General features: G+C 41.3%; 1 protein-coding gene across 4 annotated transcripts in view; it reads left to right on the top strand.

Annotated features, from left to right (window-relative positions):
* The window catches only part of SORCS1 (sortilin related VPS10 domain containing receptor 1), a 504,897-nt gene that overhangs the window by 360,238 nt on the left and 119,312 nt on the right, over positions 1 to 25,347 (top strand). For all 4 annotated transcript variants that reach the window (XM_090278555.1, XM_090278558.1, XM_090278556.1 and 1 more), the window contains exons 6-7: positions 8,901 to 8,965; positions 22,620 to 22,738. In XM_090278555.1, coding sequence (XP_090134681.1) covers positions 8,901 to 8,965; positions 22,620 to 22,738 — 184 coding nt within the window. The remainder of the gene's footprint in view (positions 1 to 8,900; positions 8,966 to 22,619; positions 22,739 to 25,347) is intronic.

Genomic DNA, 25,347 nt, shown 5'->3' with positions numbered 1-25,347 from the left:
TCAATTTGTGTCATGGGATTTTCTAGGCATGTAGTATGTATCCTTGTCCAGCTTGCTGTCAATTGATGAGCAGATCAGCAACAAGGGCACTGTCTTGCAGGGCATATGTGACATCCACTCTATGCTGCAAATATATACACCAGCCACAGAGCAACACTGTATGAAAATGACAATTTTTAAAAATTTAGTTAAAGCCCCTTACAATTCATATACACAAATATTTTTTCCTACACAATTTTCAAGAAATGTCACCATCTGATATGATATATATTTATTTTTTTACATGCCCTGTCTTCTTTATTGAACTATAAGCTTCATCGGGGTGCGGCTTCTGCTCTGTGAATGATGTACTGCTAAATCCTTAGCCCTTACAACTATCACTGCCACATGGTCGGTGTTCAGGAAATACTTGTTGAAGTCTTTCATTTATTCATTAATTAAAAATTTAATTAAGGTTTCACCATCTCCCCTGCTGGCGTAAAGTGTTAAGGATGCTGCAGGAATCTTCAGTCTTGAGCAACAGTCTCCATGGTGAGTTACCTGCAACAACACCCCAAGAAGCGTACGGGATGATTCACTGAGATATAGAAAGAAACATGTAGAATTTCTGACTTTTGGCTTCTATTTTTTAGTTTCTATTCTGTGTATTTTTCCTAAAGTTAATATATGTGTACTCTAGTGCAGTTTCACAACTCACAACTAACATCGTATATTGGACATGTGCTGGGTTTTTTTCCTCATGGGATGTGTTTCAACAAAAAAATTGGAGATTGTCATCCCTGGAATTCTTTTATACAATATAATTTCTCTGGATGGGATAGTTTCCAACAGCAAAATGCTCAGGTTTCAAGTTATTTACAGTCATATGTGTTTTACCCTCTACTCTGAAGTTCTTTACCCTTAACAGACATGGAGAAAAGGGGGAAGTGGGAAGATCTCTCCACTCCTCGTCTTCTGTTAACATGGTCCCTGAAGGCCCAACCAAGACCACCACACCTTCCTCCCCTCAGTCTGCAGTTAAGATCAACACAAACACATGCCTCCTGCTGTCCTTGGCATTGGTTCTCACTGCCACAACTCTTTAGCAGCTTTAGCTCTGCTAGCACGCGGAGTAAGACGGTGCCAGGGTGTTAAGTATTCTGAGATTTGAGAAAATTCTGGATCTTCTCACATAAATTTCACTCATCTCTTCTCTATCTCTTTGTGATTTGCACATAGTAATTATATCTTCTCTTAAACTTTGTTTTCCAGACTGAAGGAATAGTCTTGTTTTTATCAATAGTACAGATTTATTAATATTAAGAGTAATACATATATATATATCTTCCTTGAAAAAGGTTTTAAAATTAATGATCCCTTTGACCATCACCCGAATTCTAAAGCCTCCCAGAGGTAGCTACCACTGTGAATTTTGAATGTGTATTTCCGATAGAACTTTTCCATGTGTATGCATTTTTCCCTTGGGGTTAATCAATAGTCAATGTTTAGATAAATTGGGTATTTTCATGTAGTAGATTGCGATAAAATAGTTAGAGATCTATCTCATTAATTTTATGTTCTGGCATGGCACAGTCTCCAAGATAAATTATTGAATGAAATTAACAAGTTGCTAAAAATACATAGGGTATGTTATTAGTAAGGTTTAAAAAGAGAAAAAGAAATCTCATTAAAAATACTGTGAGCTCCTCCTTTATTTCAATCCCAAACTCTTTGATCATTTTCACTGTGTTTTTCTCTGTCTCATGGGCACTGTCCATTCTGTTTGGGGATCAGGGTGATGATCTGGTCGTGTTCCCTGCTTTCTCTCTGGATCCCTGCATCTGCATTCAAGAATAATCAACAGAGACAAACATGGGGAGCAGCCATAAAAGTGGGGAATAAAGGAGGCAACAGGCAATGCAGACAATGGTGTAAAAAGCAAAATTACTTTAGAGAAAAGGGAAGTGGGGAAGGGGAGCAGGGCCACAGAACGGGTTGTCTTGACCAATTTAGACCCGGGCATTTTGACACCTGGAGAGACATGTTGCTTGTTTCTAAGCATTTCTCTTCCAACTTTCATCTTTATCTCAAGCACTTCGTGCACCAAACAACCTTACCTCCCACAGCCTTCCTAAGCTTTCGCCTCCGTTCTCTCTCTCTGTCATGCACTTCATAGCAGACCTCATATAATGAACAGTGAGGCTTCTGGCTTGAGAAAACAGGATAACAAAAACCTCAATTTGGTGAGCTTAACATTGTTGACCATTGCTGACTTTTGGTACCCACGGCATGCATTCAAGACACTAAGCATCATTTTTATTTGCCTGTTTGTTATTTGTAATAGTTATGTTTGATTCTGGGCAACCAGTGTGGGAGCATGGAAACCAGAAGAAAGAAAGCATGCTTCTTAGGCTTAAGGTCGAGGTTCAAAGGACATTTCCGGGCTGTGTTTTATTATTCTTTTTGTCTAGCCCATTTTCCATAGATGGGCAGAAGATGAGACCTCAGGCTGAGCTGCTTTGCTTAAGAACAAAAGTTGCACCACTAGCATGGACTGTCCTGATGATGTGTCTTGAGAGCCTACCTGCAGAATAGGTGAAGGGGAAAGCCTTGACAACAGGAGAAGACATCAGGGTATCCACCGCTTAAGACCTCTCAGCACTTTGCTTCTTCCCTTTTTAAATCAAAGCACATAGAAGCAGGTGATCCTGTGTACCACCTGCTTCTATGCACTTTGGTTATGGAGAGAGCCTGCAGGAACAGGAATGCTCCACATAAAACAAAATGGAGGATGGCAGGTGTTTCCAACTCCCAGCTTTTGTTCCTCTGCAGATTCCTCCTCGTTCCTCCCTCGGTCATTTCCTGCAAATCCAAACCTGAATAAATAGGTGCTGTTCCATCACCCTGTTTATTTTTTAATATTTGCTCCGCGGTTATCTATATCAGGATATTTTGTGGCTCCACAGCATTTATCGAGCACTATATTAAACTGGTATAAACTCAGACAAAATGCCAGGAGAATGATAAACTGGTGACATTTCTGAGTTTCGCTGTAGAAAATGTCTACAAAGGCTGCATTTGGATGATTGCCTGTCAGAAGGCAAAGGCCCGTGTAGCATCGCTGACATTACAGTGGACTGTTTCAGGGAGGGGTTGTCTTATTTACATTCTTGACTTTGGTACTCCTTAGATTTTATCCAGTAATGGCTCCTAAGTGTGAATGAATGTCAGCAGAAGATGCTGGAAGCATGGGTCCAAGAGATTGGCTTTGTCTTGTTTTCATCAACACAGCTAGATCTAGTGTGGCCAGGGGCCCTTCACCTCACATTTTGGTTGGACAGAGAGGTGTACACATAGATAGATGGGAACACAGCCCTTCTTTTCAGCTGTTTATGAACTGGCACACTTAACTCGCTTCAGTGGCATCCTGTGGCTTTTAGCATCAAATAGAAAACCTTAACGTGATGCGCACAGTGCACCTGCCTAACCTTTTATTTTCTCTTCTGTTGTTCTTGGAAAACATTAGAGCCACCCTGCTGATTTAACTACTGGATGTGTTTTTGGGTCATCATCTCTCTGACCTAGGACCTTTTTACCCACTAGAATGCTCTTCCACCCCCTCTATCTCTTTATCATATTACTGCATATCCTTGAAGATTCAGTCCATTTACTCTAACGGCTTCCTATGCTTTCTTCTCCCCCAGGTCTCTACCTGCAAGTGAAAGGACAGTAATCTTATGGCATCAGGGAGCACCTTGAACGTTAGAGCCCCATCTCATTGGATTACTGTCTCCTTTATAGCTCTAAAGCTCCTAAGGGCAGGGAATCTGTAGCCCTTGTTCTTATCACACAACAGGGCATTGAGATGTTTCACTGAATCAATAAGTGTTTCTATTTATTCATGTTCTTGATCTCTGGGCTGTTGACTCTTTTTGTCTATTGATTTATGATAATTAATCATTTCTGCTAATGGGGTACCATGATATCCCAAGAAGCTTTTATTACCAACATTAATTTTATTTTGAGATGAGTGTTAATATTCTCCATCTGTCTCCTGAAATAAGGAAGGGAAAGAAGAGAAGAAAGAAATCAGATGCATCTCTGAGCTATGTGCCAGGAATCTGCTAAGTGCTTTAAGATGTATATTCTAGGAAACTTATTTTAGCCTCATTTTATACATTAAAAAATATCAAAGTACAGGGATGTTAAGTAACTTGCCAAATGTCACCCCATACAGATAAATTGATAAATGCTGATATGGCTGGTTGTACACTTCTCCTGTGGCCAAAAATATTCAGGAAACATTTATTGAATGTTTATACATGGCATACTTTGTGCCTGCATGGAACCTCAGAAAGGTTCGAGCTTGTCTGTGAGTAAGAGGGATAAACAAATGAGTTACCAGCTGAAACATGGCCTCATTTATGCTATGCAAATATATGCTGGTGGTTCTGGAAGTGTCAGAAGTGAACTTAAGTGGCACCCCTACTGGGAAGCCTATTTTCAACTTCACTCACCTGCAGCTGAGCCACAGACTGTAAGTGTTAACAAGGCAGAAGAGGGTAAGAGGGCTTTCTAGACACAGACATGAGTATGTGCACAGGCCTGAAGACTCCCCTTCCTCTCTGTGAAATTAAATTCAAGGAGAGAATTTATTCTCCCAATTAGACAGAAGGGCAAGATAAAGGTAAACATGGTACAGCCACCCTATTACCTTGTTTTATTATTAAACGACCCTATACTTTTTTCTCTCATATTTATGGAGAGGTTTTTTCTGAGTCCTGGAAGACCAACCCAATCTATCAGATATATATATATATATTTCCCCTGGCTGGTTTGGCTCAGTGGATTGAGCGTCGGCCTGCGAGCTAAGTGTCGCTGGTTCGATCTTCCAGTCAGGGCACGTCAGAGAAGGAAAACTCTGACTCCAAAAAACCTCCGCTGCCTTGCGGCATACCTCTTCAGGGGAAAGGCTAAGGGAGTAAACCCCGACAGAAAATCCGGAGCCGGAGTCCCTAAGGCGGTTTGACGTTGTAGTCAACACCGGCAACTCCTGCGGCGCACCTGAAGCCAAGCTGTATTGACTCCGTCTTTCCCTTGGACCCTTCAGCTGCGAAGAGAGGGGGGGTCTGCTGCATGGGCAACAGCAGACCCTCCATATCACCCTGTCCAGGCTCTGTAGCTTCAGCTTCACTGGAGAGGACACTCCAGCATCATCACAAGATGTCGATTCAACACGGGAGGAGACAGATACCGTGTCACTCCCGAGTTGGACTGCACAGCCATTCTCGGCGGTGCAGATAGACTCTTAAGAAGCTACACCATCGTCTCTCGAGACGGACGGCTGCCGACGACGATATATATATATATGGTAAATGTTGACCTGTGTAAAGATGGTATCTATATATTTATTAAGGAAAACATTTTTCTCTATGCTCTGGTAAGCATAGACATTTTACTGATAAAAATTAACACCTCCCTTTTCGGAGCTCAGAGAAACAAGAGAAGCATTTATGCAAAGAGACCCAGCAAACCATTACGAACCATGACAGGGGCACGTTGACAGGGATATGTTTGTTTCCAGGGCAATCTAGAAGCGTGAAGCAAAGGTGCCTGACACTTTGTGCTTACTACTGGAAGTCAGCCTTACTGGCTAGAGATACTTGAAACCATTCTTGAGATCTCAGTCTGAAAATAAGATCAAGAGAACATTTTTGGATTAAATTTTATGTTTATGCTATTTTTCTTTGATTTATTATCATTTTTGAGCATTACTGAGGTATAATTGACAAACAGAATTATATTTAAAGTATACAACAGGTTAATTTCATGTACATGTACATTGTATGACAGAGTTTTCACAACTGAGTTAGCACATCCATCACTTCACATATCTTCCTTTTTTAGTGTATGTGAGAATGTGTAACTTCTACTCTCTTAGCAAGCTGCAATTAAAAAACACAGTGTTACCAACTGTAGTCATCATATTATTATACATTAGACCCTCAGACCTTATTCATTTTATAATGGAACATTTGTACCCTTTTACCATCTTCTCCCCATTTCCCTCATCCCCCAGCCCCTGGCAACCATCTATGATGATGATGGTAATCAAGTACAACAGTTGATCTTAAAATGCACAGAAAACTGCCAGACTCCACAGTTCCAACCACTATGTATAAATGAGCTAGAGAATGATACGCTGTGGTTCAGCTGTAGCAAATTGCTTCTGCAAGACGTGTCTGGTCGATGACAGGACCATAGAAACCAGCAGCTCGGCAGACATTTAGCACTGTCTGGGTCTACTCTTGAGAATTCACCAGTGCCACAAAGTACAAGCAGCAATAATTCCTTATAGCCGTGACTACAGATCTGGAGGTACTCCTGGACCGCAAGGAAGGGGTGAGGCCATCAGCAAGTAAAAATGGTTGGAAACCCTGTGGTTTGACTTGCAAGTTTTATTTTGCTGTTGCAGTTGTTTTACTACAGACGGACAAAAATCCAGGAAAGAGAAGGGGGTTGGGTAGGCACAGCAGAAACAGAGGACTCCATTCTGTCCCTGTCTCTTTCCATTAGTTAGAAAGAGGGAAGTGTCTCCTGAAACAACAGCTCCTGCCTTGAGAGATAACAAAAGATCTTAAGAGGAGACTGCTTTCATTGATTCGGGCCATGAACACTTTTAGTGGAACTGGAGATGCAGAGTAATTATTTTGCCTCTCATTGACGCTAACCGTAAGCCAAGCAGATGGGTTTGCCTGCTAGTTTCCACATTGCCTTTCTGGGATGCCCATCGTCTCCTGGGAATAACAGGTGCTATTCATTTCAAGGAAGGATCTCACAGCCAGCAAAGTGGAAGGTGAACAACATGTGACTACCCAGTGGTAATTTGCCAAAAGCGGTTAACTACGAAGGTTTCTAGTTTGAGGGGTGTCAGGGAGCTTGTTTTCTTTTTAATACTCTTGACTTTGACCTTGGCAGAAGAGGTCACCTATGGACCCAGCAGTGCTTCAGTGTGGGAAGTGAAGAGCCACTGTCGCTGCATGAGCAGTTGCTACAGTATTAACTGAAATTGTGGTGCAAGTGTTACTGTCTGCCTGTGTTCAGATGCCAATGATGGGAAATATCCAAGTGCATGTCCCTGTCTCTTTGGGGGAAATTATAATGCTTATTGGGACATTTCTGCTTCCTGAGAGAAGAAAGCAGGTTTTAATATATTGAGCATAGACTGAATTTCAGACCATCTATCAATCAGAGAAAACTTACTGACAATGCTAATAGGGCCTTAAGGAGACTCTTTAAAAAAAAATGAAGAGAAACTAAGCTATCTGGGTTTCTATCTTTGAGCTGGGAAAATGAGTTCAAGTAAGAAGAGTTTTGCGAATGTCCTTAGGACAATGATTAATTTACTTACTTCAAAGAGCTAACGGACCATTTATATACTCTCCCTTCCTCCATCTCTCCCTTTCTTTCTTCCTACTCTCCTTCTTCCCTTTCTGCCTTATCCCTTCATTCATTTATTCCTTCTTTCATTCAACATTTAACTATTATAGCTCAAGCACTATATATAAAAAAAATCTCTAGTAGCTCTCAGTCTGGGGTGTGTGTGTGTGTGTGTGTGTGTGTGTGTGTGTGGTGAGGAAGGGGCTGCTTTTATCTGGGAAAAGACACAAAAATTATCATAACAAACTATTATGGGATTTATTAAAAAAATAAACATTTGTTGGCAGGAGGAGAATGATTTTCCTGGTGTAACTGGGAAATATTCAATGGAGGACGTGATTTTCGTTTATGCCATAAAGTAAGAATTAAAGAAAATTAGGTGAAACTGGAGAAGAGCATTTCAAGCGGAAGACAGAACTTCCCAAGGCTTATAGAGGGGTAGGAAGTGAATGGGCACTTTGGGGAATCACAGATCTTTCAATGTGTTAGGAGGTGGGTGGGGCAGCAAAAGCAAGAGGGGGCCCATCAGTAGGGCCTTGGGTACCACACTGAGTACTGACTGTGAGGAGTGTGTTCGATACATTTATTTTCTCACATGGAATTGATGGCTGGGCTGAGTGGTTCAGGACAGGCAGAGGCACCATTTTTGAGGCATATGACTATTTCCATGAAGAAATGAAGCAAATTAAATGAAAATTCTGCAAAACTCAATGAAAGCAAATTCTAGTTGGTCCCAAGTTTTATTCACCTTCCTGTATAGAAGTCTTAGAGAGAGAGTATGATCACCCATATTATTTACTTAATAGCATTATTATTTTCTACTTAGCATGGCTCTCTGCAAGATTACACTACATAATATGTGCCTCCAAGGCATTTTAAATAGACTTTTATTTTATTTACACTTACAGTTTCAGGCATATCTGTATTTTCCCCCAACATTGGTTCAACAATACAGAGAATGGTCATTCATTGCTGTACTGGCCACAGCACACGCATCGGCTGGGTCACTTGATTTTTCATAGTTCCCAGGGTAGCAGTAGGTAGTTCTGAAAATTTCAAATGAAAGAATTAATTAGATCAGTTTGCTATGTAATCACTGTTTAGGTCACCCAAGTAAAACAACCTGCCTTGCATCTGCCTGATAAGTCCTGAGAATTTAATATACTGTCAGGGAGATTGTTGCAGGGGAACATGCCGTGTGGAGGACTTATTTGAAAGGCTGAGCTAATAACACAATATCTTTGCTAGAGTCAGGCCTGGCCTCCACCAAATAAAGGTTTCATTATTGTTTTTATGTGAAGTGGAAATTTTGCTGTCAGGCTTTATAAATAAATACAGTAGATGTATTCTGAAGATTGCAGTTTTCGAAGTCTGTGGACATTAATAGTCTGTGGGCTCAGCTGAGTTTCTGTGAGGCACATGTGAAGTCGCTAAGGCTGATGTTCCTTTTCATGTTTCTTCATTTTTTTTTTTTTTTTTAGGTCTGTGATGGGGTCAAACAAGGAACCAGATCTTGTGCATCTCGAGGCCAGAACCGTGGATGGTCGTAAGTACATTGAGTTTTCCATGATGTTCACAGTCACGTTAGTTTTATAAACCACATCTGTGTCCAGGAAAATCACTGACAACAATCCGCATCATTTGGACATGAGAACTTTTTCTCTTCTCCGTAATTCATAAGTGTCTCAATAATTTTTGACATCTATCATTCAATCAAGGCGTTTTTCTTCCCAGGTAATGAAAACATTGAAAATTCCTTATTTCTACTGCATTTGTTGTTGATGTTGCTGCTGTTTTGATTCGTTTTTCCAGTGTCCTTATTTTATCAAATGGCACCCAAGCAATGCTTCCCTGTGTTTGGAGAAACACAAAGCCCTTCAGAAGCACAGATGAGGCGAGAATCATCCCGTGCATCCCTGTGTCCCCATGATAAGCAGCAGGAGGGGACAGTCTGCTGCATCAGTTGTTCACCTTTGGTGTTCAGAACAACCCTAGTTAGGCTGTCTATAGTGAAGAAGTACACTTCGTATGGAGATTGTAGCATTAGTTACACGGTATAGAGGGAAGGTAAAAATCAGACGTAAGCCCATGTCTGAGAAAATCAGAAGTCTGCTCACTAATTGTTTGACCTTGAAAAATCTACTTAAGTTCTTTGTGCCTGAGTGTCTTCACTATACATTAAATAAACATTTACTGAGCACTTATCCTGCACTGCACCAAGAATTAGGTTAAGCACTTTATCACAAGGAATCCTCATAATTTATAGGTCATCATTTCCCTTTTGCAGATGAGGAAACAAAGTCAGAAAGTTTACATGACATTTAAACAGCAATAACATAAGTTTCCTTCTCCTTATTTGGTCCTATGGATCTTCAGAAGGTCTAAGAGTTGACCTGGGTGCCACTAGACCTAAGATTGGGCACTCAAAGTGAAAAGGACAAAGACAAACAGGAAAGTATATAAGAAAAAGGGATGAAGAGAGAAAAGGTGGGGGGAAAAAAGAGGCCCCAAGTGCAGAGGAGAGAGAGAGAATGGACTAGCCACAGTTACTACAGAGCAATGACTGTTAGAAGTTGTCCAACATTGAGCCAGAGAATGATAATCTAATTATTGAGGTCATCACTGTTTCAATACCAAAAATACCCCTCACAACTCAAAAGCATCGTCATCACTGGCACTTGCACCTGTCAACTTGCCCTCAGCTCTTCTGAACACAATGGCAGCGATACCTGCACTTTACCAGCTGACAACTCAAAGAAGGTCACTGGTCACCCCTGTAGCCCCAGCCCCTCAGAAATTATACGTACTCTGCTCCTGTGCACACACCATAACATGTTTCATCTCCAGAGGTTTTGCTTGCTTTCTGGAGAATGAGTATATTCTTTGGCAGAATCAGTGGAAGGAGGGATTGGGGCCCACGCTGGCCATCACCTTCCTCCTTAATAAATTCAGGCAGAGCTGCTGTATGTATGATGTCTCTGCCACATGCTGTGCCCAATGCAGAATGAGCTCAACAGGAGAGCTTCTTTCCCACCTCTTCATTGTGGTGGACATATCTCTACTCCTGGGAGCTGATTATGTCCTCATTTGGGATCCTAAGGTTTACTTCTTACTACACAATATCCAGAGAAGTCTTTTCCTAAGGTAAAAGCAATTGTGTCCTCTACTTAGAGCTTTGTTTCCTTCCCTTCGTTCTGGGGATTAAGAGCAACGTTCTCACCTTGACCTATAGCTTCAGCGTAAGTGGGTGCCTGTCCATTTCTTCAGACTCATCTCACTCTGTCCTGTCCTCACTCTTTGCCTGCAGGCCCTTGAATTTGCTTTTAATTATTGGAACGTAGAGGGTTCTAGGACTTGGTTTAAGGCTCACATTCCTGCTGTTTCCTCTGCCTGGAATAATCTCTTCCTCTTCTCCAATGAATTCAGTGTGGTTAATCACTGTGAGTGGTTCAGCTTTCAGGTTAAGCATCCAATTCTATCTTTTGACTTTTTTTTTTTGAAATAATTTCAGACCCACATAAAAGTTGCAATAAAATAGTAGAGTTCCCCTATGCTTTTCACCTGCTTTCCCCAAAGATAGCATCCAATACAACCATAGAACTCTAACAAAATCCAGGAAAGTAGCATTTCCTAGGGGATGTCTTTCCTGAACTCCCAATCTAAACCAGTTTCTCAGTCTGTTTGCTTTCATCCAACCCTATTATTCATCTTTATTGTGCTCCTCTCAGATTGAAATTACACATTGCATTTACATGATTATTTGACCACAACCTTTTCTCTCCACCAGTCAGTGCTGTGGGGGCAGGGGCCATGTCGACCCCGGTTCAGTAGTCTGTCTGCGGCACCTGCCGGCATTGTAGATGGAGCGTAATACATATTTGTTCAGTGGATGAATGCATAGTTGCCCACGTGTCAGGGTTACCCACTGGCTGCCTAACCCCACGTACAAGGTTGCGTGAAAATCACAGAGCATTGCATCTCCAACTTTAATGGGCATGTGATCCACCTGGAGACCTTATTAACATGTAAATTCTGATACAGGAGGGATCCGAGAGTCTGCATTCCAAACAAGCTCCCCGAGGAAGCTGATGATAATGCTGGTCTGTGGAACATGCTTAGGGTCAGAAATTTCCATAATAAAAACTAATGAAAGAGCTTTAGGGTCCGTCTCCCATGACTACACCCCATGTTTGGAAGGCTCTGGATGGAATTGGTAGCATCCTAGATTGCTTTTGTTTTTGTGCTTTTGGGGATGCTGCTGCTTTCTGGCTTGTGGCTTTTAATGCACATAACCCCATATCTGAAAACAAGGAGGCCATCTCTTTCCCTGATCTGCACTTTTTCCCCCCACCCATCATTATTTCTGTGTCCCCTGTGGGCATGGAGGTTGATCAAGCCCAACTGTCATCTCAGGCTCAGCTTACGCAAGGCATGAAATATATCAGTTCTAATTTTATTTATTTTATTTTCCTTTTTTGCAAAGGCAGCACCTTCAGAAACTATCCAAGAGTGAAAATTCAATAAAGGGATTTAATTTGAAAAGTTATCCCTGTCGAAACAAAAGAGAAAAAAAAATTATCTACCAATTGAAGTAAAGGATCTAAGCATGATTCCTGGCCTAAGTGTAAGAAATTGGTATTTTTCTCGGCATTTTGTCCTCCCTCCTCCTCCCCCTCCTCTCCCTCCCTCTGTCTTTCTCTTTCTCTCAAACTCTCTCTCCAACACAGTAACAGTGGCTCCAAGTAAAAGAAACAGAGAGGAGGAGGAGGGCAGGAATGAATACAGAGAGCTCAGAATGTGGAGCAAGCTGTTAGCAAATGTAGCTGAGAAAGTACAGGTATTTCAAAATTAGACTCCAGGCTTCTCAGTTGCTCCAGGAATTTCCATATTTATATGTTATCTCTTTCCCCGTCCCCTGATGGAAATCTCTCTTGTTTTTCTAACTCTTCATTATTATGTAGTATAAAAGTTAAGTATATAGAACCTATTGTTTATATTCTAGGTCATACATCATGTAGAAAAAATGCAAAACTAATATACAAACAGCTTTTTTTTCTTTCTGATTTTAAAGGATTTAGGAATTTTGTATCCAGAGCACTGAGATGTTTGTCTGACATAGGACAAACCCCTCACTAGCTTTTCGGCTCATCCCTATAGGATGAGTTGCAAATGCTTATCTGGATTTGTTATTCAAAGTTTAGTTTTAGTCTCATTTCACATATCCCTAGATGGCATTTTATAATTACTGTCTGTTTCATTTGAAGTCTCATATTTGAGGGGAGGGGAGCTCTGGGGACCTTTTGCTCTTTGAAGGTCTATGACTGGCATAGACGTTTCTTGCCATTTGTGCTGTGAAACCCTGATGTATTGTAGTTTATAATCCTGACAAGGATGTCATTCTTTCCATTATTACCTCTGTTTTGGGAGGCAAGCTGAAGAGAGCAACCTCAATTACAATCAATCTTTGGAGGTATTATTGGAAAATTCTAAACATATTTATTGAATGTGGCATTTGTTATTGACCCCCACATTCAACTGAGGACAGATTGAGAGGTTCCTCATCCAGGAAACACAATCTGAATGTTTACAAACTACGTGTGTGTTTGTGTGCATGTGTACGCAGCCACACATTGTATACACTCAGTACATTAAAACTGCTACCCGATACATCAAAACAGTAAAAAGAAAACCTACATTCTATTAATTTACCTAAAGGCACATTTGTGTATGTGTATGTAATGTACATAGATAGTTACAGAGAAAACACTGACCAAACTGTTTGATTGAAAGCTTTGTAAAAAACCGTTTCTTATTTAATGTTGGTCCTGTGTAGATACGATAGCTCATAGCCTGACACATTTAATGTTTGTTGATTTAATAAATACATGTGTGTGTCACTGTATAGGCAGGTTTTTTTTTTTTTTTTTTTTTTTTTTAAGCAGGGCCTTTAACTGTAGGGCCTGGGGAGTCGTGTGGGGATAGTACATAAGTGTAAAATATTCACTAACTCCTTGAAATTTTGTGCCACATATTATGTGTGTGTGTGTGTGTGTGTGTGTGTGCCTGACTTTAGAGAAAAAGAACACAACTTTTATCAGAATTCTTCACGTGGCAGTTACACATGGATGTATAATTCTATATTTATGCTCATCTGTAAACATCATCTTGTTAGAGGAACTGTAGTACCAATTTTGACCTTTTTCGCTTCTCCAAACGAAAGGTCAAACTGGTGACTTGACTGTTTCCATGCTGATGGTGACCCATGCTGGCAGGGACAACAGACAGAGGACAGTCACTGGCCTCAGGGTCTATTTGCATGAGTAAGTAACCTTGTAACAACTTGCCCAAGGACTTAATCTCTTTCACTTGGGAAAAACAATCATGGTCCTTGAACCAACTGTGAAAATGCTCAAAACCCTTCCTGAAAGGAATCTCCAAAGAGAATTTCACAAGCTGAAATAAAAGGAAGCTCGCACCTTTAAATAACCATCATTCCACGAATGCTGGTCTTGTGTGAGAACTGGATGCCTCGTTTCTACCGCCCATTTTCCAGCTCTCCAGCCTCATTTCCACACGGAGCAGCGTATGTATCAATACCTGGATAGGGAGAGGACTGATGAAATCAACACTGTGGGGAGCTGATCGACAGCTCAGTTCTCAGTCCTCAACAGATTAGCGCTAAGCATAGACTACTTTTATACCAACAAGAGTAGCAACAACAGTAAAAAGGGGAAGCAGTGCTCAAGTGTATCCAGGGCTGATAAAGATAAACGTGTGTGTGTGTACACATACATACATACTCACAAGTGCCCATGTTGTAAAACTGTTCAGCCCAATGCAGTGCTAGCAAATACAATAAATCACAAGTTAACAGTCTTGTCATATCAGCACATGTAAATTTAGCCACTTCATGGTAAGTCCCGTATAGACCCCCATTATGCAGGCAACTATAATTGAGTCACTATCTTGTTAATAGATACATAGATGTTTGGCTCTTTCAGACAACGCTGACACACTACACATACACACATGTTACTTACTTGGTTAGTGAGCATTTAAACATGGACAAGTAGCAAGCACTGAAGAAAGAGAAATTACTGAGACCTTGGGTTTGAGAGAAGATGTTTTTTAAATCTTCATAGATGTTGTCACATCGCATTCTGAGATGGTTGCATCTGTGTGAGCTCCCTCAAGATAAGAACGTTTGTTTTGCAAGCCCTCCAACACCTAGGACATTCTGAAAGATTTTGTAAACATAATCCATCTACTGAGCAAAATGCATGGCATTATCCTCATTGCTTTAATTTGCATTTATTGAATTTGGAGTGAGGTTAAGTTCTTTTACTTGGCTATTTGTACCTCCTCTCCGGTGAACCTTCAAAAGGTGCCAAATCTCTTTAACATTCTAGATAAGATTGACACTTTGGCACTTACGTAAACATTGAAAAAATATCAAAGCCGTCACCCCCCTGCAGACAAAGTCCCATCATTAGTGCGCAAAATGACAACAGTAGACCCCCCATTTCAGAGCCTTCATTTCCTTTCTTTTTCAGTCATTAGATTTATTCATAGTTTCTAGGGAGGAGGTTAGAAGTTTTTGCTCAACTTTAGACTCTGATGGCTTCCTACCACTTGCCAACACACTGAGCAAATATTATACATGCTCGCCTCTCTCCTCCTATCCTCAAATCAGGCATCAAGGATTAGCTACTTCAGGGGCACCTGGCACTTGGCTTTCCTCTCTAGCAATGCCTTCTTGACCTTGTTTTTCGTACTGCAAAAGTGTCTAGGTTTCAGCTACTCCTGATTTCCACTTGGCCTTTCTGGTTTAGCAGCCTAGAAACAACCCTGAAAGCCAACCAGCAAAAGTGTGCAGTAAGGCAATCCAGGCCTGCACACCCAGCCACGGAAAGCCAGCGAGCAGTAGTGCCAACGCAGGCTCAGCCGGGCAGCTTTCAAAGCCGATCTTTGCACCCAGTATGTGCTCTTTCCCTGCATCCTGTGAGTCCATCCATCTGCGCAGAGGTCTGTGCCTTTGTGCCCCATCCTGAGGGGACAGGACAGAGGCACACAAGAGAAACTTGTCCTGCCCTGGCCTTCACTGCAGGACAAAAAGTTCTGGGTTTCCATCTGGGTCCTCAAGATCCCCCGGACACAGACAGCAGCACCCATCCACACAGCAGGTATGCGTGGCGGTGCCTGGGTGTTTGGAAATTCCTAATGCCTCTGACTTCTGCTTTAAAAAGAAAAAAGCAGCCTCATACAGATTGTGGCCCTCAGACATGTCCTTCCTTTGCCCCGCCTGCTCCCAGGCAACAGTGATGCTATTGCTCTGCATTATATTCCTATTATTTGCCTGGCGAGGCTGCACGGGCTATTTTTCAGCTGCATAACTTACACCACCGACTCTTGGACGTAGGCCCTGTTGTTTTCGCGCTCCTTGTAACGATGAGGAAAATGTGGCCTACAGTGACTAATTATTTTTGCCATTGCTTCGGGGCTAGGATTTGAAGCCAGGTCTGGCTCACTCCAGACCTATTGTTCATTCATTCAACAAATATTGTTAGACTTGTGTGCTATATAGTAGGAGCTCTTCTAGGCATGAATGACAGATAGGAAGGGACATTGCAAAGACCCCGCTCTCATAGCATTTACGCTTTACTTCAGGGGGACAGATGATAAACAAATGCATAATGTCAGGTGGTGATAAGTTCTAGAAAGATAAAAGAAGGCAGAGGAATCTCTGGCAAGATGAAATTTGATATGTTAGCCAAGTCCTTATGGAAGTAAAGGGAAGCACTGTGTGTCTGCCTGGTGGAAGAACATTCCAGACAGATGGAACAGCACATGCAAAGGATACAGAGTATGGGCACGCTTGGCTTGCTGGAGGTATAGCAGGCAAACCAGGTGGCTAGAATATAAATAGAGAGGGCAAGGGAGTGTGTCTTTTGTCTTTGTTTATTCCACTGTGGAAGGCAAGGATTGTGCCTTATTGATCTTTTCTGAACAACTACCACAGTCTAAGGATGATACTCAGTCTTGAGAGCAATAAAAATATCAAATTATGGAGTAAATAAATAGTGAAATGAACCTACTCACATATCTCAGAGGCAGTCCCTTGAAGTGATGCTTTATCATGGAATCAATTATAAAACATGGGAACACATCTAAGTAAATATTGTACATCCCTCCCTCCAAAAACCCTGGAGAAGGAATTCTGTGTATTTTCTTGCCAGTGTGCTAGACTGTTTTCATTACTTCCTCCCTTCTTCTCTCCTTTTTACTTGTATTCATGCTTTCCTTCCTTCTTTCTTACTGCTTGTCCTTCTCTCTCTCCTCCTGTCTCTGTCCTCCCACCTCTTTTTCTTTGTGAACTTAATTTAGGAGTTATTGGAACAAATGCACTTCTCAGTTTTTCCTGGCTGGATGTGACCTTATGGATCGCTTTGTGTCTTTTCTTCATTTAAACTGGATTTCTAATGTGGCTCCCAGCACCCGCTCCTTCACCACTCCTGGGACACACTCACCACACTGCATGGGAATTGGCGAGTGACTTTTCTTTCCATTGAAGTATTATGCCTTTGGGTTCTCTTCCACATCCCCAGTTCCTACCACTGTGCTTGGCCAAAAAAAAAAAAAAAAATTATGATCCCAGAATTTTCTATGTAGTAATCATGGCCTCCTGAATGTCCAAAGGCTACCAGTAAAAAAACAACATTTAGAAAGTTACATTAGACCAAAATCAAGAGATTTTCTAGAAGAAAGCACCTCCTCACACCAAAGGAGAACATTTGATCTGCGTGTGTAATTTTCCCAGATATTTCCTGTCCTCTATATACTTTTCCAGGGGCTGAGGCTAGAGCCTCACTTTTGAAGATCTCAGAGTCTAACTAGTACCTGCCACCAAGGGCTCTGGAACCTTCATGGGAATGAAGTTGATATAAGCACAGGCGTATTGACACATGTGCACACACGTGACTGTGTGTTTTGTGTTGTGTGGGAACATTTAATAAGATGGTCCTAAAACAATAGAAAAATAGAAAGAACAAAAGAAAGGTTTACCTGTGGAGGTAAGTTTGTTTAGGCTGAGAATTAATGAGAGGTGGGAGAAGCTTCAAAGTACTTATGTTTGCCTCCATAGCTTATGGCTTTGTTTCAAATTAACCTTTTAAAATAGTAAGGCATATTAAAGGACGTGATGCTAACTAAGTTGTTGTTGAATGATAGAATCAATGGATAGAGTCCTGGAGATCTGTGATGAACAGTTTTTGCTCTGTCATTTACTAGCATATGGGCTTCTACAAACTTCATCCCTAAGTCTGGCATTCTTCATTTATGAAAAGCACCTCTTTCTCAATTTTTTTTCCAAGTTAAAAGATAAAGAGCACATGGTCCATTTAACACAGTTCTTGACCCAGAGGAGAGGTTCTCTGGTTATTTTGAAGGTAAACTCCACCACTGCTCTTGATGATGTTAGTGTAGACATGCAGGGAAGACAAAGGTCTGCCTGAGCCTCAGGAAAAACTTTGCAGAAAGCCCAGGAAGTATTTGGACAGGGTAACAGGACAGGAAGAGGCAGTTCAAACCACAGATCCTTCTGAATGCACATAGGGTCTCTATGCTGTTTGAATGCAGCAGAAGCCCTGAAGACACAGACTTGCCAAAACATCAGAGAGCTTTGTTTGGGCAGAAATGGGAGGAAACAGGTTTCAAGGGGGAAAGTATATGGTAAAGACATGTCAGGTCTTAAAGTGATAATCTGATTTTTAACATCCTTCTTTTTTAGTCCTGGAACTCTAATAACCTTCATTAGATAGAGAAAAAAGTATGAAGCCTAGCTTGGTAAGTGACCTCCTCAGAGTCGCAGCGTATCGGTGATGGAGGTAGGACTTAGGCCGTCACTGCGACAGAAGGGACTGCTTGCAGGACAGTACAGCTGGCCGGCCCTGTGTTCTCAGCACGAACGTGACCTCCACATCCTCCTCATAGCCCTGGCTACTTTCCACTTCTGCCCTGCCACTGCCTCAAACTGCCTGCTATCTAGTAATTATACAAGAATATTTTTCATGGTGTTTTTAAAAATGACCTTAGAAAACTTGAGCCCAAATCAAACATCAACTATTAAGAAAGGTAAGGTCTCAGTAGAAATATCTGAAATGCATGCTACCATTGGTTCCCATGAGGCACAGGGAGCAGGAGCAGTGATTAAGGGGAGAGGGTTTCGGTAACAGCCGCAGGCGCGGTCTGTGAGCACTCTCCAGCCAGGCACTGGACCCAACCCCTTCATGCCTGAGCTCTTAAGTCGTCACAGCCCCTGGCAAGAGGGCTCTCCTTTATTCCCACTTGACTGGTCAGAGTCTAAAGAGGTCAAGTGATTACCAAGCAGACAGGCTTCCAGCTTGCTTTTAACCTCCTGTTCCTCTGCTCAAAGCTGGGCCTTTGAAAGGCTGCTTCCTTTTTCTCTCGATCAGCACAGGTTTGGGAGGGTGGGGATTCCTTTATTCCAAACAGCAGCTGTTGCCGAGTGAGAGAGCTTGAAAAGAACAGCACTGTGTCCTAATTACCTATGGCAAGGAAAACATCTGTGCAGGGAAAGGAATGAAATTAATTCTAAAGTCTAGCAGTTGCATACATTAATTCACGTTAATTAATGCCAAATTACAAGAGACTTCCTATGGCATCACATCCCGCACTCTCCGGAATTGAATATGGAAAGAGTTCATCATACTTAATGCTATTACAGCCTGCCCCAAAGGGAGCGAGGGTGATTGGTCCCTGGCTAGGAAGCACAGCCAGTTTCCTTCTGATGCCGTTAGGAGGAGAGAGGGAACAAACGGGGAACATTTTACCAAGGGCAGGCAGCGCAAAACTGAGCCTTTCCCTCCCGCTCAGAAGTTCCCTGTGAGCCACTCTGAGCAAGCTTCTTCCTGCGGCTTTCTTTGCATCACCCAGGTGTACATTTTGTACAGTCAGCCCAAGGACAGGCTCATTGTACAGCTCTGCCTCAGTGTGGAGAGTGGAGGGAGAGAGGGGAGTTTGAGGTGTTTCCCTCATTCTTGTGAGACGGGTCTCACAAGCCCACCAGGATCCCCTCCCGGTCCCAGCTGAGAGGTGCTGACCAGGGATTTGCTGCAGATTGTCAGCCTCCTTCACATCGCTGCCTCTCTACTATTGTTGACATCTCATATATAACACATCTTTTATTCATTTTTTTTCCTGTGCAAACATACATATACAGATATCTATATATGCAGCTGGCACCAAATTGGGTCCATATGCACATATTTTGGTAACCTACTTTTAAGAAACTTTTATTTTGGAATAAATTTAGATAAACTGAAAAGTTACTAAAACAGTACAGCTTTACCCAACTTCCCAAATGTTAATGTCTTATACAAGCATAGTCTGTTTTTCCTAATTCAGACATGAACATGGATGAAGCATTATTCATCAGCAACCTCTTTTTTGCAATATAAAGTATATTAAGCATTTCTATAAATCCTTATATACTCTTTAGAAGCAAAATTTTAATAGCAGCTCCTTAAAAGAGCTCCCTCACTTTTCATGTACTAGAATTGGGTTTAAATGTCCTCGCCTAAACCAACCAGTGGCAAAGAAGGAGGAAGACCTTGAATGGGCACAGACCCGGGAGGACTAATCCTTGCATATGGAAAGGATGAGCCGACAGGTTTGGAAAGGCAGGGAGGATGGGTATTGGACAGGTCACCAACACTGCCTGATACAGATATACAGCCCGAGGACTCCAATTCCGTTTAACCAGTCTTTTTAAGGACATAACGGTGTACACCAGGCTTATCTAATCATTGTGAAAGAGAGCCAACGAAAAAGCAGGAGTTTTATCAATGTTGATAATAACCGTCCTTTGTAAAAGTTGGAGTTTCAAAACATTTAGCATGTATATCATTTGTTTTAGTTAATTCTTACAGCCAAACCACAGGACAGTTGACAGTGGCATCGGCATTATGAATGAAGCTGGCAAGACTCAGGAAGACTAAGTGATTTCCTTTGTACTATTCTGCTAATATGTGACCACACCAGAACTCAAGTCCAGGTCTCATAGTTGCCGATTTTCATGGTTTCTATGACCCCAAGCTACCTTTTAAAATAACAGAAGTCGACTGAAAGTTGTAAAAGGGTCTGGTAGAGTGTGAACTTGAGTCGGAGTTTTTGTGTGTTGTGGGAGGACCGTCCTGGGAATGGTTTAATCCCAGAAATTGTCTTCAAGGACAAAGAGCTTGAGTTATACCCTAAAACGGAACTGTTAGAATGTCTGAAAAAGAAAATAGGGATGGATGGTAGAGGGCTCTTCTTTAGTTTATCATTGGCAATGATTTCCACAGGCCTAGGTGGGTTAATGGACTTCAGCGCTATCCCCATTTGTCATTTCTACATGTGGCAGCCAGATGGAGAAGGTTGTGGGGAAAGTTCTCCTCCATCAGTCTCCTTAGAGTTTATCAGCAAGAGCATCAGTGATTGTTCAGATGGAACAAATGTGCTGGCCGCCCCTAGTGACTCTCCTGGTAGAATACAGGGATGCCCAGGCTCCTTAAGTAAAGGTGGGCCTGGAAATTTCCTTAAGGGAAACCAGTGAATCTTTACATTCAACTCTAATGGTATTGCCTACCCCATTTCATGTAAATGATTATCTATTGATTTTTTTTTTCATTTGAAAGAAAGAATTTCCACATACATCTCTGATGTCCTCAACTCAATCTCACCATTCAGCTGGCTGAGTTGGTTGAGCATCATCCACAGAGCTAAAGGTTGTCTGGCCAGGGCACATGCCTGGGTTATGAGTTTGGTCCCCGAGAGGCAACTGATCAATGTTTGTCTCTCACACTCACATCAGTGTCTCACTCCCTCTTTTTTTCCTTCCCTCCTCCTCTCTCTAAAAAGTAAATAAATAAACTCACCATTCATTACGCATCCAAAAAGTAAAATAATTTCCTTTTTAATTCTAAAAAATACATTACAATAAAGAGACATGTTTTAATGGATATTTATTCATTGTCTACTATGTGTCAGCAAAGGTATTAGAACCTAGAAGTACAGCAGTGAAAACCACAAAAAAGAGGTAGGTCCCTGTCTTCATGTAGATTATATTGTGATGTGGGAAGTGAGAAATAAATAATGAACAGAGTGATTTTAGATAAATTACCTTGAAGGTTAAGTAATAAATTTCATGAAGAGAATTCACAGAATGATGTAAGGTAGTAAGTAATAATGGAAGATCCTCAGAAATAACTGTGAGCTGAAATCTAGAACTGTCCTTTGGAACAACCTGAGGAGAAGCATTTTAAGTAGAGAAAATACAAATGAAAAGTCTCTAAAGCAGTAGAAAATTTGGCAGCTTTCTGAACATAAAGTGGTACAAATTAGAAGAATCCCAGGGAGAGATTTGCAAGCGGGGAGGTTTGGTTGGTGGGCAGTGAGGGGTTTAAATTTATTCTAAATCCAAGGAGGCAAAAGGAGTTTTAAATAAAGAAGTGATATCTGAATAGTAGAGAGGCCAGAACAGATGTGGTTGAAAAACAGGGACAGCCTCCCTGATACAATATACATCCACCAGAGATCAAATTTATTTAAGAGTTATTATGATATGTTTATCATCTGCTGTAGTACCTCAGGTGAGATTCTAGGTATTAATTTACTCACCTATAAAAAGAGAACAAAGTTTTTGACTCGGGAGTCCCTTCTCTATTCTGTTTCACTTATAATTAGTAGTAGAAGAAAAATCTTTATCTTGACATAGACCCTTATTATTTATAACAGCAGCACTTCTAGCATCTCATAATTGATAATTACCTATACGCATGTGTTTCCCTCTTTGTTAATCCAAGGTCAAAGTGCGGAGGTGAAGCCTATTGAAAAAAAAATACCATGAAAGCACAAGTATTATTGCCAGTGTTTGAAAATACTTCCATTTGGTTTAGAAGGGCAAAATGAATTGATGAGAATTTAGTATTAGGATGGCAGGAGTTGGTAGAGGCACTGGCAGACAGCAGTGATGGTGTTGAGTAAATTCATGACAACAGCTATATAAATAGTAATGCTAATAATGTGGTCAACAAAGAATGTAAGGTTTGTGTAAAGACTTGGAGTTAGCAAGGGAAAGGGAAAACGTCCACTCTGATTCTGATACTCTGTGTGTATGTAACCCCGCCCTCGTTTTTTTCCAGATTCACAATACCTGACTTGCCGCATGCAGAACTGCACAGAAGCCAACAGAAATAAACCTTTCCAAGGCTACATTGACCCAGACTCCTTGATTGTCCAGGATGATTATGTGTTTGTTCAGGTATGAGAGATCCACTTCTCCTGATTGTCTCAAAGACATTTTCCCATTTCTGTCCCTGATGCCGCCTCTTTCGCCTGCTTCCTCTCTCTTAAGAGGAAAAAAAAAAAAAAAAAAGAACAAAAAGCATTATATTTTGATAAAAAGAACATTACCAAGTATCAAAGCTTCTCTACTAACAGAATATCAATTAGTTCTGTTGGGCCATGTCTGGAGGACCTTACCCCCTGGGGTCAGGAAGGCACTGGTCCAAGCACAGTTCCATTTGTCCCCCTCATCTGCATTCCCAAGAACCCCCATCAGTCATCAGAGGGACTGAGCAAAAATATCATCTCTTCCTATCAGGAAAATGGTCAGCCAATCAGCCTCCTCCCCAACATCCACCCTAAAAATAGAAAAGCAGGTGGGAATCAAAAGCTGTGGGGTGACCGGAGGTGGTGGGAGGCAGAGAAAAGGTGGTGAGTAATCAGCCATTATTGTCATGCCCTGACTGTGATTAGAATAAAGAGAATTCAGATGAGATGTATTCACAGGTTGTTCACCTCCTAAGAGAATGGGAAATAGTTTGAGAAGCTGAGGTTTCATGAGTATTTAGAGGAGAAAGGAAACAAGAATGCTTTACTTCTTTTCATCATTTAAGGATTTAAGGAAACTCCCTCTCTCTCTCTCTCTCTCTCTCTCTCTGAGAGAGAGAGAGAGAGAGAGAGAGATACATAGATAGATACATAGATAGATAGATAGATATAGATGCATAGATACATGGACACACAGATTATACACACACACACAGATTGAGGCACACTATTGTATTTATTTCTAAAGAAATCATAAGTTAAAATATTTATTTTGAGGAGGCAAATGTTCAAAATGCCCAACATCAGTCTATGCACTTTATAAATGTTTCACAAATGATTACACACACACACGTTTCCTTTTTCTTCAGGGAAATGAGTAATGAGTACTTTGATGGCTTCAGCATCAATTATCAAGTGACATTGAAATGGTTACACACATTGGTGCTCTCTCTAATTAATTTCTTTATCAGTTTTGCTTCTGGGAACCCTCTCTGTTTTCCAATGATCTACATATATGACTTAAATATGAGAATCATTTCTGCCTTAAGTGTTTCAAATATTTTCTACCCATGCTACTATGACCCTGTAATTCATCCCTAGGACTTAAGAGATGATCTGGCCACATACTGGTGAATATGATCGTTTTCTAGTCATGTTTTTATGTGTCAAATGAACAGTTTCCCAAAGTATGTTGACGTTCTGAGTATGCAAACTCCAAATGATATTCAAACCGCAGGAACTTATATGGGTTAAGAGTGGCTACAGGAACTCATAAAATAGATAGCAGAATAGTGGTTTCCGGGTGCTAGGAGATAGGGAAATGGGGAGATGTTGGTCAAGGATACAAACTTACAACTGTAAAATGAGTAAGTTCTGGGAATCTAATATACAGCATGGTGACTATACATAACAAGACTGTATTATATACTTGAAATTTGTTAAGTAGATCTTAAATGGTATCACCACACAAATACACACACACACACACACACACACACAATAGTTTAATTAAGTGAAGGAATGGCGGTGTTCATTAACTTTATTTGTGGTAATTATTTTCTACTACATATGCGTATCAAATCATCACCTTTTACACCTCAGATTTACATATGTACATGTCAGCGATGTTCAACCTTTTTCATCTCATGGCACACATACACTAATTACTAAAATCCTGCAGCACACCAAAAATATATTACACTTTTTGCTGATGTGACAAAATGGGTATAATTTTGATTCATTTCACACTGGAAGGCTATTGTGTTGGCTGTGGTCATTTTTTTTTTTTATTTGACAGTCTAAGGGAACAGAGGCCAGTGCCCCTGGCTACATAGTTCAGTATTGCATGTTTAAAAATTCTTTCAGCACACCGGTGTGCCTACCACTGCACACCGGTTGAAAATCACTGGTATCTATCAGTAGTGTCTCAATAAAGCTGGGGGAAAAGAGTGGAAAGAGAGATTGCCAGTGCCACCCTTACTAGTGTTCCCTGAGAGGTGCTCATGCTGAGGTCAACATCGCACCTTCTTGCCTTCCCTCACACCCACGGGGTTCATTGGACTGTATGTATTGGACAAACTTGGGGGAGGTAGCTCACCAATCTTTTCTCCAAGACAGAGATCCAGAATGACTTTGAACTTGGCTTGATTTCCTGTCTAACATGTCAGCAGGCCCTGCTGTGTGTTGGGCGTGCTCTCAGCCATCATTGTCACAGCAGCAAACTGGAATTCAGTGCCCAGCGATGTGAGACTCCACTGTTGCCACTGTGTGAGCTGGACCTCTTCCTTCTGAGAAGGCCTGGGGACCTGTTTGTATGGCCATAGTCTTGGGGCTAGGTAGCTGGGCTGCTTGATGGACACCGACCCCATTTACCTCGAGGCTTGTATCTTTACAAGTTAATAAATAACTGAAAATGTTTCCTGGCTTCTGAGCCACAGAGCAAATTGAAGAATTGTATTTTTGTCCAGTGGGTTCAGTCTGGGCCTCTGACCAACTCACATACACTGTTTAAGTTGTTTTTGAACCGAATGCCAATTC

The sequence above is a fragment of the Furipterus horrens genome, unplaced genomic scaffold, assembly GCF_987537825.1.
Source record: "Furipterus horrens unplaced genomic scaffold, mFurHor1.1.pri manual_scaffold_5, whole genome shotgun sequence".
Taxonomy (NCBI): Eukaryota; Metazoa; Chordata; class Mammalia; order Chiroptera; family Furipteridae; genus Furipterus; species Furipterus horrens.
The sequence above is the reverse complement of the archived record's forward strand: the minus strand, read 5'-3'. Positions and strand labels throughout refer to the sequence as shown.